The sequence below is a fragment of the Pelophylax lessonae genome, assembly GCF_965119305.1.
Source record: "Pelophylax lessonae genome assembly, chromosome: 10".
NCBI lineage: Eukaryota > Metazoa > Chordata > Amphibia > Anura > Ranidae > Pelophylax > Pelophylax lessonae.
This window is the reverse complement of record NC_138777.1, coordinates 171,325,586-171,341,500: the sequence shown is the minus strand read 5'-3', so window position 1 is coordinate 171,341,500 and position 15,915 is coordinate 171,325,586. Positions and strand designations below refer to the sequence as shown.

Here is a 15,915-nt window from a genome sequence, read left to right as displayed (position 1 = left end):
CAATCCCACACCACACAGCAATATCGATTGTAGTTTGTAGAACACAGTTTCCCTAAAATTCAGCAGACTCTGTCCCTAACAGGATTGAGAAGAGATCGTAGATCAGGATTGAGTGCAGACCCCACCCCCCACACAGCAATATCGATTGTAGTTTGTAGAAGACACTGACCCTATATAATTCAGCAGACTCTATCCCTAAAATGCCTACAACTCGCCCTGCCTAAACACTCCGACCTGTCCCTCAATTCTATCCGGACACAAATGGTTTTTTCCTGCCTATCTTTCCCTAATCAGCAGCCAGCACGTTGATGTGTGCTCTGTCCCTGAATCTAAGCAGCATAATGACGCCGCTGCGGCTGCCTCGAACTTATAAAGACTTGGTCACATGCTTCAGACGGCCAATCACAGCTACTGAGACATTTGCAGGCATGGCTGGGATGGCTTAAGGCACACCAGTTAAACGATTGTTGATTGGCTGTTGAAAGCCCGCCATGAAAAGAGCGCCAAAGCATGCAAAACCCGGAAATAAAACGACCGAACACGGATTTTTACCCGAACATACAGTAAAGTGTCCGTGTCCGTGTTCGGGTACAAAAAATCCAATTATTCGGTACGAACACGAATAATACAGTCCGTGTTCGCTCAACACTAGTTACAACCACTTTAAGATCTTCATGGTGACATGTTTTTGAATAAATGTAAATTATTGTACATGCTGTAAATAAGACATCCCCTGAAAATAAGCCCTAGTGTGTTTTTTGTAGCCAAAATTAATATAAGACCCGGTCTTATTTTCGGGGAAACACGGTATTACCTTGAGAAGATGCAGACTAGAGTACTGCAATCACTGAGCAGCAAATTATATCACCTGGGGTGTATTTCAGTTATCTTGCTAACCTGGCCTGTTAGTGGGTCCTGAGAACCAGAGTTGAGAACCACTGCCCTAAAGAAATGGCTGCACAGGGGTGCCGTCCTGCTGGAACAGAAAGTGCTTATCCCCAAATTGTTGCCACGAGTGGAGGTTGCAAGTGGACAATTGTCTAAATGGGTTTGTATGCTAAAGCAATAATTGGTTTTCCACTGAAAAATGTGAACTTGATTACAAATTCTACATAGAAACAAGGTTGTAAAAAATATAATCCCTAAGATTTTAAGATTTCCCCATTCTCCAAAACTAATAAAGAAAGTTTTGGCAGCTGTCGCACTTTTAAATCCAATAGGGAATACATGGTTAATTCTTTAAAAAAATAAATACCAACTTCACTTTAATTTGCTTGATTGGATAGCCATACAAGATTATTAAGTTGGGTACACACTAAAAGAAAATTGGTCGAGCGATCTTTAATTTTTCCTCACATGTTTGCAGCTGGTCGAACCTGAAGGTGCTACTCATCTCATTAAAAATCTTGTATTTTTTATTTTATTAGTTCTGTTCACGTACTAGTTTGTCCCTTTTTGGAAATTTTTGTTTGGAAGGCCTGAATCGGCTTTTCGAAAGATGTGTGCACACTATCAGACAATTGTACGATCATTCTTCATACGAAAATGTTTGCCTGATTTTCTTACACTGTGTACCTTACTTAAGACCAGTCAGTCTTGGCCAGGTCTGTCTTTGTGTTGCGGTGGCTACACACTGCATTAACGGTTTCTGTGATTCAGGAACTTGCTACTTTTGTGGTTTAGATAAATCAAATCACATTTGCCTATAATGCTGACAGATTTCTGGAACTGATGCACCAAACGTTTGTCACCTGGGCAAAAAGAACTGATTGAGTTGCTATGGGATGCAAGATATTGTAATATACTGTATGTCACCTGTTCAAAGGCTGGTAAGATAGGAGTTTACTGTTTTACATTAGTCTGAAGAATGGCTCATGGATTGTCATTATGATTTATTAAATACCCTTGACAATTAAGTATGATGAGATACTGGATAAGCCTTTTTGTTTGGTTTAGGAGGTTTTTGTATATAGAAATATTTGGTGACTTAAGTCTGTACTTTTGGTTCCATCTTCTGTGCAAACCAGGTATTGCTGAGATTTACAATTGGGTGTTTTTTTTTTTTTTTTTTTAAACTTTTAATAAAGAACTGAAACAAAGGTAATTTGTATATCCTGCAAAGATGGTCCTAAGTAGTCAGAACTATGACATTCTACAAACCTCCCATTCTCTATTATTTTGCTGGAGAAGAAGTCTTTTTTTTTTTTTTTTTTTTCTTTTTAGTGATTTGTTTTTTATCCAATGCTCTACTTCTATTCGTCTTTATAGCTTAAAACGTTTTAAATATTTCCAAGTGCCATTGATTGATTTGTGTATAGATCATTGGTAGTAATACCAACATAATTTTAAATTATTTGCTAAATTGTTACACTTTATAGAAGCTTAAGAAACAAAAAAAAATAATAATATGATATATATCTATATATACATTTTAAGTACTCTAAAAGGTTCTCTGCTATGAAGTATACCAGCAAAGGCAGTGGGTAAATTTCATTGAAGTCAGTGCAGATTCTGGTACCCAACTGTGCCCCAACCTAATTCTTGTCTCGTTTTCTTTTGCAAAGCTCAGCCTACTGCTATCACAATGGATGGTATGAGTTTAATAGAAGCCCTACAGTTCTAGGGTAAAAGTGTATATAATTGTAAACATGAGTTGATATCACCAAGGGAGGTGGATATTTGTCTTTTCTGACATTTGCTTATTAGAGAATGAATCGGCACAACCAAAAGACAGATGACATAGGAAGCCATAAAGGTGAAACTTGAAAAGGTGCAATTCTCTTCTCGACTATGAAATGTGGCAGGGGTGTGTAAATGAGAAGACTGGTTAAACTGAATTACTGGGGGGGGGGGGGTTGTTGTATAAGCGTTGTGCCTGGAGTACTACTTAAACATTTATATGAAGTATGCATGCAATAGCTTATTACTATGCAGGATGACATTCAAGTTGTTCTGTTATATGTTGTTACTTAAGCAATTGTCAAAATAGTTTTGGATTGATTTATAAAAAGTAGAACTACGACCCCCCCCCCCCCCATTAACAAATATGTGCCGCAGCACCAAATTATATGTTCATCTGCACTTGTAGTCTTCTCTTGGTCCCACAAGGTCTCAAAAAACTTGTTGAGCCTGCCAGGGTAGTCTAACTAATGCAGCTTTTTGTGATAGGTGGCAACTGTGCTGTACTGCTCCTGAAATCAAAGCAGAGTTGCTGCTTCTATGCACTACAGCGGGATCCCAAAAAAATGTGCTGCTGTGTCTAGGAGAAAAAGCATATGAGGCACAAATGAAGAAGGATAAGGCTCAGTTGGGGAGGATTAAGGTAGTGGATTTTTTCTCTTTTGCTCATTCACGGACACAGCTCCTGTTCTTCATAACCATTGGGTTATACTTCCCCCAACAGGAGTAGGACACTAGGCAGAAAAATAATCTAGCTACGCCTATGGGCAGTCCCAGGGGGTATACTGCCTCTCTCTGCTATAGGTACTCAGTTTTTTTTCTGCCTAGTCTGGACCTAGTTCCTTGCTGGGACCTCTAGTTCTGGCAAATTTTTAGAATTTTTCCTCCTGGTTTTTTCCTGTGAGATCTACAATCAACTGCCGGATTTAGCAACTGGCTGGATAATCTAGATTTAGTGGTCACCCCAGTCTGGCCAGTGCTAGGTCGGCCGCGACATAGCCTCACTGGATAGGGGCTGACCTGCGAGTTAAACGCCTCGCGAGGTCGCATGCGGCCGGGTCTTAGCCCTAGTCGCAGCGTTCCTCCTGGCCGACACCCCTCCCCATTCCAAGGCACGGGGTTCCGTCTGGAGCAGTGCCCGCCTGATTCCTGGTATGGTGAGTATCTGTCCCTCCTCTCCCCCTGGAGGGTTTTGGGGTGGGCCTGAGCCCTTCTTTGGGACGGATCCCCAGGTTCCCCTCCTTCCCGTCAGGCACCCCCCTTTCATCTGTTCCCCATTCTACCCCCCTCTACTTATGCGCAGGCTGTGTGGGTGGCCTCGTCCACTTTCTAGAGTGGGGGCAGGGCGCTATGCTGGCGATGGGGGGGGGGTGCTCTGCTGGCGACCGGATGATCAACTGTGCGGGGAGGGGGGGTCTACCTGCAGGGGGCTCCCGCAGGGGCCTTCCATCCTGCCTGGGCCTGTCCTTGAATCCTAGGGAACCCTCCTGGGTCCCTGGGAGCCTCTTGGTGCTGCCATTTTGTTGTAGCCTGTGTGTTTCTATGCATGGCAGCCATCTTTGTGTAGTCCGGAGGCCATTTTGCAGTGGTTTGCCATTGAAAATAGCGATGGCCATGACGGTGGACCCTCTGGTCGGTGATTTTGGCGGTGGGTGCCACTCCTCGTTCCCTGGTGCTGACTCCTGGATCTTTTAACTTCCTGATCGCTGCACGTGGAGTGCAGATTATCTTGGTGGCTGCTGTTTCTGCTGGGTGGTGAGTCTGGTGGGGTTCTCTTCCTCTCTGCTGAGGATCGCTTGGTGCTTTGTGTGGGCTCCCCCTGGGGACTCATGAAGTCTCTGGAGCACATCTCCCCACCTGATCCCCTCTCTGAGGCTTCAGGGCCCTCTGGGTCCCATCCATCCATCGATGCACTGACAGCGGACCTGGAGTCCACCCTTGTGTCCCGGGTGGAGGTGGCTTTCGGGCGATGGACCTGTTGCTTCAAAGGGCGATTGTCCCAGTTCCGACTTCGGAACGTTTTCAGGGTTTTTACTCAAACCTGTTTATAGTTCCCAGGAAGGAAGGCAAGGTGTGTCCAATACTGGACCTCAAGGCGTGGAACGGCTTTGTGCGGGTGAAGAAGTTCAGGATGGAGTCCATTCGCACGGTGGTGGCATCCCTGAATCAGGGGGATTTTCTTGCCTCTATCGATATCAAGGATGCTTACCTTCACATTCACAAATGTGGCAGTCACCAGCGCTTCCTCCTCTTTGCTGTGGGCGAGGAGCATTATCAGTTTGTGACGTTACCCCTTGGTCTCGCCTCTGCTCCTCGGGTTTTGACAAAAGTGTTAGCCCCGGTGCAAGGATTGTTACGCCAACAGGGGATCGCGGTACTGGGCTACTTGGATGACCTCCTTCTGCGAGTGTAGTCTCCTACTGCTCTGGTGGAAAACCTGGAAATCACCATACGAACTCTGAGGGAGTTTGGCTGGATTCCAAATTTTCATAAGTAGCTCTGGTTCCGCCCACAAAGCTGGTCTCCTCAGGGGATCAGGGGACAACACTAGAAGAGTCCAGACTACCGATCAATGTCTTGGAACTCTGAGCGATCAGACTATGCCTGGACCATTGGACTGATCGTCTTCAGGGATGTCTAGTGCGCAGTCAATCAGACAATGCCATGGCCGTGGCTTATGTCAATCACCCAGGGGGCACAAGAAGTGTCCTGGCAGCCCTGGCGGTAACCGGCATTCTAAGGTAGGCAGAACAATTAGTTCCAGTTCTCTCCGCTGTACACATTCCCGGGGTGGAAAACTGTCAGGCAGATTACCTCAGTTGCCAGGCGTTGGACCAAGAGGAGTGTGTTTCATCAGTTGTGTTTCCGGTGGGGCATCCCCGAGTTGGATCTGTTTGCATCTCAGTTCAACAGAAACGTGCAGAGGTTTGTAGCTTGGTCACTGGAGCCTCTGGCGGACGTCACAGATGCACTGGTGGCCCTGTGGAGTCAGTATCGTCTGCTTTATGCCTTCCCTTCTCTCAAGCTTCTGCCAAGACTTCTACGTAGGATCGAGGCAGAAGGGATTCCGGTCATCTTAGTGGCTCTGGACTGGCCCCGCCGGGCTTGGTACGCCTATCTGGTGCAACTGGTTGCTGACGTTCCTTGGAAGCTTCCTCTCAGGGTGGATCTGCTGTCCCAAGGACCAATCTTCCATCCTGCTTTACAGTCACTGGCTTTGACGGCTTGGCTTGGAGTCGGTGATTCCAAAGCTGTTAAAGGCTAGGAAATCTACTTCTAGGAAGATCTACCATGGAAAACGTACATTGTGTGGTGTGAGTCTCTTAAAGGTTCATCCTTGCTTTGGCCTGAAATACCATCAAGCGCCATGTGTCGGCTTTGGTGGTCTTTTTCCAATGACCCTTGGCCTCGCACTCCCTGGAGCATACCTTTCTTCAGGGTGTCCGATATTTGGTTCCTCCAGTACGGCCTCTGTTGCCATCTTTGGACCTCAAGTCCCTTTGAGAACCTTCAGGAGATTTCCTTGCTGTCTCAGAAGATGGCTTTTTTGGTGGCTATCACCTCTGCGCGCAGGGTGTCAGAACTGGCGGCATTATCCTGTCGCTCACCTTACTTCATCATTCCTCCCAAAGGTTGCCTCCAATTTTCATTTGAATGAAGACATTGTGTTGCCTTCCCTGTGTTCCAGGCCAAAACATCCTAAGGAAATTGCCTTGCATGCCTTGGATGTGGTCTGGGCAATTATGGTGTACCTGGCATCTACGGAGTCTTTTAGGAAGACAGACTCACTATTTGTGCTCACGGATGGGCCTTGGAAAGGGTTGTCCGCTTCCTCTGTGACCATTTTCAGATGGGTCAGACAGACGATTATTCAGGCCTATTTAATCAAGGGGTCAGGTTCCTCCTTTCCCTGTCAAGGCGCACCCCACTCGGGCACTTGGTGCCTCCTGGGCCTCCCATCACCAGGCGTCAGTGACGCAGGTTTGCAAGGCGGCCACCTGGTCGTCTGTGCACACTTTCACAAAGTTATGTAAAGTAGATGTGTTGGCATCTGCGGATGCTTCTTTTGGCTGCAAGGTTTTGCAGGCTGCTGTTTGAGGACCATATCATCTTTGAGGGTGTACTGTTTTTTCAGGTGGGCTCCAGTTTATCTTGGTTGAGCTCCTCTTGCCTGGTTGGCTACGGTTTAGCCTTGTGAATTTTTTTGCTGTTCCCTCCCCTTGTGTTTAACACTGCTTTAGGACGTCCCAATGGTTATGAAGATCAGGAGCTGTGTCCGTTAATGAAGTAAAAAGAAAATGGGATTTTTGACTTACCGTAAAATCCATTTCTCAGATGTTCATTGACGGACACAGCACCCACCCTATAGTACCTATAGCAGAGAGAGGGAGTATATCCCCTGGGACTGCCCATAAGCGTAGCCAGATTATTTTTCTGCCTAGTGTCCTACTCCTGTAGGGGGTAGTATAACCCAATGCTTATGAAGATCAGGAGCTGTGTCCGTCAATCAACATCAGAGAAATAGATTTTACCGTAAGTAAAAAATCCTTTTTATTTTTATTTTTTTAGGCTTGTGCATCATATACAGTGTACCCGGAAAGTATTAACCGTGCTTCACATTTTCCACATTTTATGTTACAGCCTTATTCCAAACTGGATTAAATTCATTATTTTTCTCAAAATTCTACAAACAATTCCCAATACTGACGAGGTGAAAGAAGTTTGTTTGAAATCTTTGCAAATTTTATTAAAAATAAAAAACGAAAACATCCCATGTACATAAGTATTTACAGCCTTTGCCATAACGCTCAAATTTGAGCTCAGGTGCATCCAGTTTCCACTGATCATCCTTAAGTTGTTTCTACAACTTGATTGGAGTCCACCTGTGGTAAATTCAGTTGGTTGGACACGATTTGGAAAGGCACACACCTGTCTATAAAAGGTCCGACAGTTAACAGTGCATGTCAGAGCACAGACCAAGTCATGAAGTCCAAGGAATAGTCTGTAGGCTGTATCGAGGCACAGATCTGGGGAAGGGTACAGAAAAAATTCTGCAGCATTGAAGGTCCCAATGAGCGAAGTGGCCTCTATGGAAGAAGTTTGGAACCATCAGGACTTCTCCTAGAGCGGGCCACCTAGCCAAACTGTGATCGGGGGAGAAGAGCCTTAGTCAGAAAGGTGACCAAGAACCCTATGGTCACTATGTCAGAGCTCCAGTGTTTCTCTGTGGAGGGAGGGGAACCTTTTCAGAAGAACTATCTCTGCAGCACTCCACCAGTCAGGCCTTTATGGTAGAGGGGCTAGACGGAAGCCACTCCTCAGTAAAAGGCACATGACAGCCCTCCTGGAGTTTTCCAAAAGGCGCACCTGAAGTACTCTGACCATGGGAAACAAAATTCTCTGGTCTGATGAAACAAAGATTGAACGCTTTGGCCTGAATGGTAAGTGTCATGTTTGGAGGAAACCAGGTACTGCTCATCACCCGGCCAATACCATCCCTACAGTGAAGCATAGTGGTGGTAGCATCATGCTGTGTGAATGTTTTTCAGCGGCAGGAAATGGGAGACTAGTCGGGATCGAGGGAAAGATGAATGCAACAATGTACACAGACATCCTTAATAAAAACCTGCTCCAGAGTGCTCTGGACCTCAGACTGGGACAAGTGTTCATCTTCTAACAGGACAACGAGCCTAAGCACACAGCCAAGATAACAAAAGAGTGGCTATGGGACAACTGTGAATGTCCTTGAGTGGCCCAACTAGAGCCCAGACTTGAACCCGATTGAACATCTCTGGAGAGATCTGAAAATGACTGTGCACCGATGCTCCCCATCCAACCTGATGGAGCTTTAGAGGTCCTGCAAAGAAGAATGTGAGAAACTGCCCAAAAATAGGTGTGCCAAGCTTGTAGCATTATACTCAAAAAGAATTGAGGCTGTAATTGGTGCCAAAGGTGCTTTAAAAAAGTATTAAGCAAAAGCTGGGAATACTCGTAGACGTGTTTCCCCCCCCCCCCCCGTTTTTTTTTTTTTTTTTTTTTATAAATTTGCAAAGATTTCAAACAAACTTCTTTCACAATGTCATTATATGGTATGGTTTGTATTATTTTTAGGAAAATTTAACCCATTTTGAAAGAATTTTTAATTCTTTATTTGGTGTTCCACCTTTTGGTGTAAACCTTTTTACTGATTGTGCCTTATTGCAGACAAAAGGAAGTTCACCAACCCTGACCCAAAATAACATTCATGGAGCGGGATAAAGCTAAACCATAAACATTTGTGGCAATGGTGTCCTGTTATGTTATGTAATCACTGCCAACTGCTTTGTTGCTAGAAGCCTTATAGTCCATGATTCATGCGCAAGAATGTTAAATTCTTTTTTTTAATTGTGTATTGTACAGCCGTGGCCAAAAATTTTTAAGAATGACACAAATATTAGTTTTCGCAAAGTCTGCTGCCTCAGTTTTATAGGTTGGCAATATGCATATACTCCAGAATGTTATGAAGAGTAATAATTGAATTGCAAAGTCCCTCTTTGCCATGAAAATGAACTTAATCCTATAAAAAAAATTTCCACTGCATTTGTGAAGAAGGCTTCAGGGCAACCAAGAAAGTCCAGCAAGCGCCAGGACCGTCTCCTACAGTTCATTCAGCTGTGGGTTTGGGGCACCACCAGTGCAGTGTTTGCTTAGGAATGGCAGCAGGCAGGTGTGAATGCATCTGCACGCACAGTGAGATGAAGACTGTTTGGAGGACGGCCTGGTGTTAAGAAGAGCAGCAAAGAAGCCGCTTCTCTCCAGGAAAAACATCAGGGACAGACTGATATTCTGCAAAAGTTACAGGGATTGGACTGCTGAGGAATGGTGTAAAGTCATTTTCTCTGATGAATCCCCTTTCTGATTGGGGCATCCAGGAAAAAACCTTGTCAGGAGAAGAAAGGGTGAGCGCCACCATGAGTCCTGTGTCATGTCAATAGTAAAGCATCCTGAAACCATTCATGTGTGATTGCTTCTCAGCCAAGGGTGTGGGCTTACTCACAATTGTGCCTAAGAACACAGCCATGAATAAAGAATGGTACAAAACATGCTACGAGAGCAACGTCTCCCAACCATCTCAGAACAGTTTGGTGACCAACAATGCCTTTTCCAGCATGATGGAGCACCTTGCCATAAGGCAAATGTGATAACTAAGGGCCAGGTGAACAAAACATCAAAATTTTGGGTCTAGGAAACTCCCCAGACCTTAATGCCATTCAAAACTTGTGGTCAATCCTCAAGAGGCGGGTGAACAAAAATCCCCCCACAAATTCTAATAAACTCTGAGCATTGATTATGCAAGAATGGGCTGCCATTGGTCAGGATGTGGCCCAGAAGTTGATTGACAGCATGCCAGGGTGAATTGTAGGTCCTAAAAAAGAAGGGTCAACACTGCAAATATTGAATCTTTGCATAAACTTAATGTAGATGTCAATACAAGCCTATGACACTTATGGAATGTTTGTAATTATACTTCAGTATACCAAAGTAGTATCTGACAAAAAGATCTAAAAACACTGAAACATCAGACTTTGTGAAAATTATTATTTGTGTCCATCTGAAAACTTTTGGCCACGGGTGTATTTTATAGCTTGCCTTGTCACTTATTTTTTACTGCATTTTTCTCTCTGTGGTAGGACTCCCGAATGAGGGAAATTTTAGGTTTCACATCAGCTGAGCAGCGACCTGAAGATAAACTAGTTACAGTTGTACATGGCACTGATATGGTTAACATCAATTTCCTCAACTTCATGGCTGTTCAGGAGGATACAGCAAAGGTAATTCTAGACAAAACATTCTTATTTACCATATAAAAGATTTTTACTATCTTACTTACATTTTTTTTTGTACGTTTCAGGTTTGGACAGAAGGACTTTTTAAATTGGCCACAAATATTTTGGCACAGAATTCATCTCGGAACACGTTTCTGCAAAAAGCGTACGTTTTTTTTTTTTTTTTCCTACTCCACTTGTTAAAAATGAGACCAAAATAGTTAAAGTGGTTGTTACCTCAAGTGTCCCAAATTGCTTTAGCATGATCTGCTTATCTAAGCAGTGCAGTGTTTTTGCTTTTATTTTTTGTAGCATGGTAAATACCTCTATTTTGTTGTTGAAATCCTGGTCACATGTCCCCTCTCCTATCCTTGTCTGCAGCCGAGGGAGCCGAGAAGGAGGGGCCCAGATTCCTTCCGACGTATGCAAGATACGTCCAAAGAGGAATCTAATCTTTGACCCTGTGGCCATGCAATATATTTTTGTTAAATGTTTAAAATGATAAGTGTGTGAAAAGATACAAGACTTACTGCAAGCTGTTCTCTCCCTAGATGTTACAGTATGTAAATCAATGCACCTTTTACTGCAAGTAGGGGGAATAGCAGCTTCAGGTAAGCATTGTACTCCATGAAATCCGTAGGAGAAGAGAGGGTCCGGGGAAGAGAGGGGCTGGGCAGGATAGGACTGAGAGTGAAGGAGATTGTTTCTCACTCCTGACTACAAGATGATGGAGAGGGAGGAGATGGAGACACACACAGAGGAGAGCTGCAGTGACTGAGACACGTATCCTGACCACAGCAGCCATGATAAACTTGGTCTGCTTCCAGGGGGGGGGAGTTAGGACCAGGCAGGATCAACCAGGTAATGTGGGAGATACAAAGGGATAATTGAAAAAACAAAAGCACTATGCTACAGCTTGCACAATAAGGCCCCTTTCACACTAGTGTGACTTGTCCCGTGATTTTGGACCGCAAAATCGCATGACAAGTCGTTTTCCATTATTTTCAATGAGCCCCATTCATATCAGTGCGTTTTGAAGTCGCACCGACTTTAAAGTAGTTCCTGCACTACTTTGGCACGATTTTAATGCGTTTTGAGGTATATAGCCATGAGCCATTGCTCAAAATCGCGTCAAAGTCGCGTCAAAGTCGTGTCTCAAAGTCGCATTGCAAAATCGCGGTAAAAACGCGTTGCATAAGTGTGAAAGGGGCCTAAAGGGACAAGAGCTTTGTTTATTTTTTAGGGGGGTAACAACCACTTTAATTACCTCTTTATTGGAGCCACTAAAGGGCATTTCTCCCTCCTACTATGCTAGTAGAGACCGCACTGAATCAAGTGCAGAGGTAGTGCTATTTGTCTTATGATGAGCACACGTACACATTGCAATCTAATTGTATGATCTGTTTTAGCTCTAGTAACTGTAGTGAAAGGGCCTTTCTGATTGGTAACAAACTTAAATTATTGTTTCGATCTGATTGTACAGATGATAACGTGTATGGCCACTATTGATGTTTCTTTAAAGAATGACCATTCAATTTAAAATTGTATTTTTTTAAGACTACTATCTTTTGTCCATGAGTTGCCTAACATGCAGTGAAATTTTTTGTTGCCACTAATTTTAGGGTGCACTCACACGGACAATTTTAACCAAGCATGGGCATGGTTCACTTCCTTGGTGCAGTCCAGGTCATTTGTGTAGTGAGAGTGCTCTGAACTGTGCTTGGGAACAGTAAGCCTCCGTTCACACTAAGGCGACCTGTGAGGCGACCTGGTTGCCTCACAGGTCGCCGTAGGTCGCCTCCCATAGGGAAGCTGCAGACCCGTTCTAATAGGAGCGACACAAGTCGCTCCGACTTAGAAAAAGGGTCCGGAGCTTCTTTGGGGCGACCAGGAGGCGACCACCATAGACTTCAATGTTATGAAGTCCGTGGCGGCCGCGGGGGCTTAAAGTGATTGTAAAGTCTCTCTTTTTTTATTTTTTTTTTAATTTTGTTAAAAATAACAAACCTGTTACACTCTCCTGCTCTGTGCAGTGGTTTTGCACAGAGTAGCCCAGATCCTCCTCTTCTCTGGTTCCTCTTTGGCTCTCCTGGCCCCTCCTTCCTGTTGAGTGCCCCCACGGCAAGCAGCTTGCTATGGGGGCACCCAACCTGAGCCCCCAACTCCCTGTGTCCATTCAGATCCTCTCTCTTCATTGGCTCACTGAATTGCATTGACAGCAGCAGGAGCCAAATGGCGCCATGCTGCCATCTCAGCCAAGGAGGAGGGAGAGTCTCGGGCAGAGACCTGCAAAAATCAGGAATATTGCTGCACACCTTGGTAACTTTTATTCAAGTATTAAAATCACATCACAGGTATGACAGGAGCATAAAAGGTAACGCGTTTCACGCTAAAGTCAGCGCTTACTCAAACCTCATATACACATAGATTGCATGAACTATATATATGATACAAGCAAGCATGGTATGGCAATTAAACAGTTAACCAATAAATAAATTAAAGATGCACTCCCACTACACTAATGAAAGCCTATGCTCTTTGCCTTCCCATACTAACATGTCATATAACACACAAATCAAAAAAGCAAAAAAAAAAAAAATGACAAACAAAACAAGCCACAGAAATCTCTTCCAACCCATTGCCCACCAACACAGATCCAGCAGCCACTGCTGGATGACCGTGCCAGAGAGCACAGGGAAGGAGATAGTGAGCCAACTACAGCAGGACACCCTCACAAATTAAGTACACATAACGCCACAATGTGAGGGATACACATAATGTTGTTTCCTCCTCTGGCAGGCTGTGTGGCTAACAAGCCATTCACAGCATGCCAGACAGACAATGAGGACCTATAACCACTTAATGCAATGGTTTGGAAAACAACAAAATATGTTAGATGAAATTGAGTGTCCAAAAATTCAAAAACGGACAAAAGAATAAAAAAAAAAAACAAAATATGAAAAAAAAGATCAAAGAAAGATTAAAACAATCTAACAACAAAAAACAGATCCTTGTATGAATCAAACACAGGGGTATAATACCAAACTTACCTAGTGACTCAATATAATGTGTTAAATATGGTGTGATGTACACTAACGTCAGTACCATAATGGCTGTTCATAAAATGATTCAAATTAAAATGCCTCTGTGTTCATACATACATATATATATATATATATATATATATATACAGTACAGACCAAAAGTTTGGACACACCTTCTCATTCAAAGAGTTTTCTTTTCATGACTATGAAAATTGTCACACTTCAAGAGGTAGTCACCTGAAATGGTTTTCACTTCACAGGTGTGCCCTGTCAGGTTTAATAAGTGTGATTTCTTGCCTTATAAATGGGGTTGGGACCATCAGTTGTGTTGTGCAGAAGTCAGGTGGATACACAGCTGATAGTCCTACTGAATAGACTGTTAGAATTTGTATTATGGCAAGAAAAAAGCAGTTAAGTACAGGAAAACGAGTGGCCATCATTACTTTAAGAAATGAAGGTTAGTCAGTCCAAAAAATTGGGAAAACTTTGAAAGTGTCTCCAAGTGCAGTCACAAAAACTATCAAGTGCTACAAAGAAACTGGCTCATATGCGGACCGCCCCAGGAAAGGAAGACCAAGAGTCACCTCTGCTGCGGAGGATAAGTTCATCCGAGTCACCAGCCTCAGAAATCGCAGGTTAACAGCAGCTCAGATTAGAGACCAGGTCAATGGCACAAGGAGTTCTAGCAGCAGACACATCTCTAGAACAACTGTTAAGAGGAGACTGTGTGAATCAGGCCTTCATGGTAGAATATCTGATAGGAAACCACTGCTAAAGAAAGGCAACAAGCAGAAGAGACTTGTTTGGGCTAAAGAACAGAAGGAATGGACATTAGACCAGTGGAAATCTGTGCTTTGGTCTGATGAGTCCAAATTTGAGATCTTTGGTTCCAACCACCGTGTCTTTGTGTGATGCAGAAAAGGTGAACGGATGGACTCTACATGCCTGGTTCCCACCGTGAAGCATGGAGGAGGAGGTGTGATGGTGTGGGGGTGCTTTGCTGGTGACACTGTTGGGGATTTATTCAAAATTGAAGGCATACTGAACTAGCATGGCTACCACAGCATCTTGCTATTCCATCCGGTTTGCGTTTAGTTGGACCATCATTTATTTTTCAACAGGACAATGACCCCAAACACACCTCCAGGCTGTGTAAGGGCTATTTGACCAAGAAGGAGAGAGTGATGGTGTGCTGCGCCAGATGACCTGGCCTTCACAGTCACCGGACCTGAACCCAATCGAGATGGTTTGGGGTGAGCTTGACCACAGAGTGAAGGCAAAAGGGCCAACAAGTGCTAAGCATCTCTGGGAACTCCTTCAAGACTGTTGGAAGACCATTTCAGGTGACTACCTCTTGAAGTGTGACTACAATTTTCATAGTCATGAAAATAAAGAAAACTCTTTGAATGAGAAGGTGTGTCCAAACTTTTGGTCTGTACTGTATATCACACCACCATACAAGGATACAGACCAACACACCCTCCAGATGGTGCTAAGAGCCCCCTTCTATATTCATAAAAATGTGTAAGATGCCGCTCATAGTATAACTCCTGTGGAACTCTAGTGCACAAATGAAAGATCCAATAAACCTCGCGTTTACAGAGAGACCAAAACCTGTCACCACCACGTCTGGGAATACCCACCTTCTCTACAGCCTGGACACAGATGGCCATTGTGTTCCCCATATGATGTTCGTTAAAAGTGACGTGCCACACTTGTATCATGTTTGACGGTGTCGTATACATTGTCTCTCAGGCGGTCGCGTAACCGCCTGGTTGTTGTCCCGACATACTGGAAATGACATATAGGTATAAGTAAGGTGAGGTATATCACATTTTTTGTATTACAATTAATGAAAGATTTTACACCAAACCCTCTTCCACTTGTGCTAGATCTAGCAGCTGAGACACTCCTGCAACATTGCTGGATCAGAGGGGGCTCAGGTAAGTATTAGGGGGGCTGCTACACACAGAAGGCCTTTTATATTAATGCAAATGCATTAGGATAAAAAACCTTCTGACTTTTCAACCACTTTAAGTGTACTATTCCTGGGACAACTTGGAAGAGGTGGCCCCGTTATGGTTTGATCCCTGAGCACAGAAGGCGAGATCACTGTGGTCTGGTTAGCAGGGATTGGGATGCAAGTGTGCCCAGGAACATTGCATAAAAGTGTACAAGCAGACCAGCGTGGAGAGGGAACTATCAAACTTCAGCATGATTCAGTTTAACATACACATGGGCCAAAAATCAGCCATTACAGTTGAAACCGGCCGACATTGGGCCCATGTGTACAGATCCTTGTCCTTCAGAAGCCGATCTTACGCCTTCTGTCAACCAAGCATGCTGGAAAACCAGCAGCTGATCAACATCCGATCAGCGCTCTCAGC

General features: G+C 44.1%; 1 protein-coding gene across 1 annotated transcript in view; it reads left to right on the top strand.

Moving 5' to 3' along the window:
- The window catches only part of PLCB3 (phospholipase C beta 3), a 347,318-nt gene that overhangs the window by 192,593 nt on the left and 138,810 nt on the right, over positions 1 to 15,915 (top strand). Inside the window, exons 4-5 of the mRNA XM_082270020.1 lie at positions 10,350 to 10,490; positions 10,571 to 10,650. Coding sequence (XP_082126146.1) covers positions 10,350 to 10,490; positions 10,571 to 10,650 — 221 coding nt within the window. The remainder of the gene's footprint in view (positions 1 to 10,349; positions 10,491 to 10,570; positions 10,651 to 15,915) is intronic.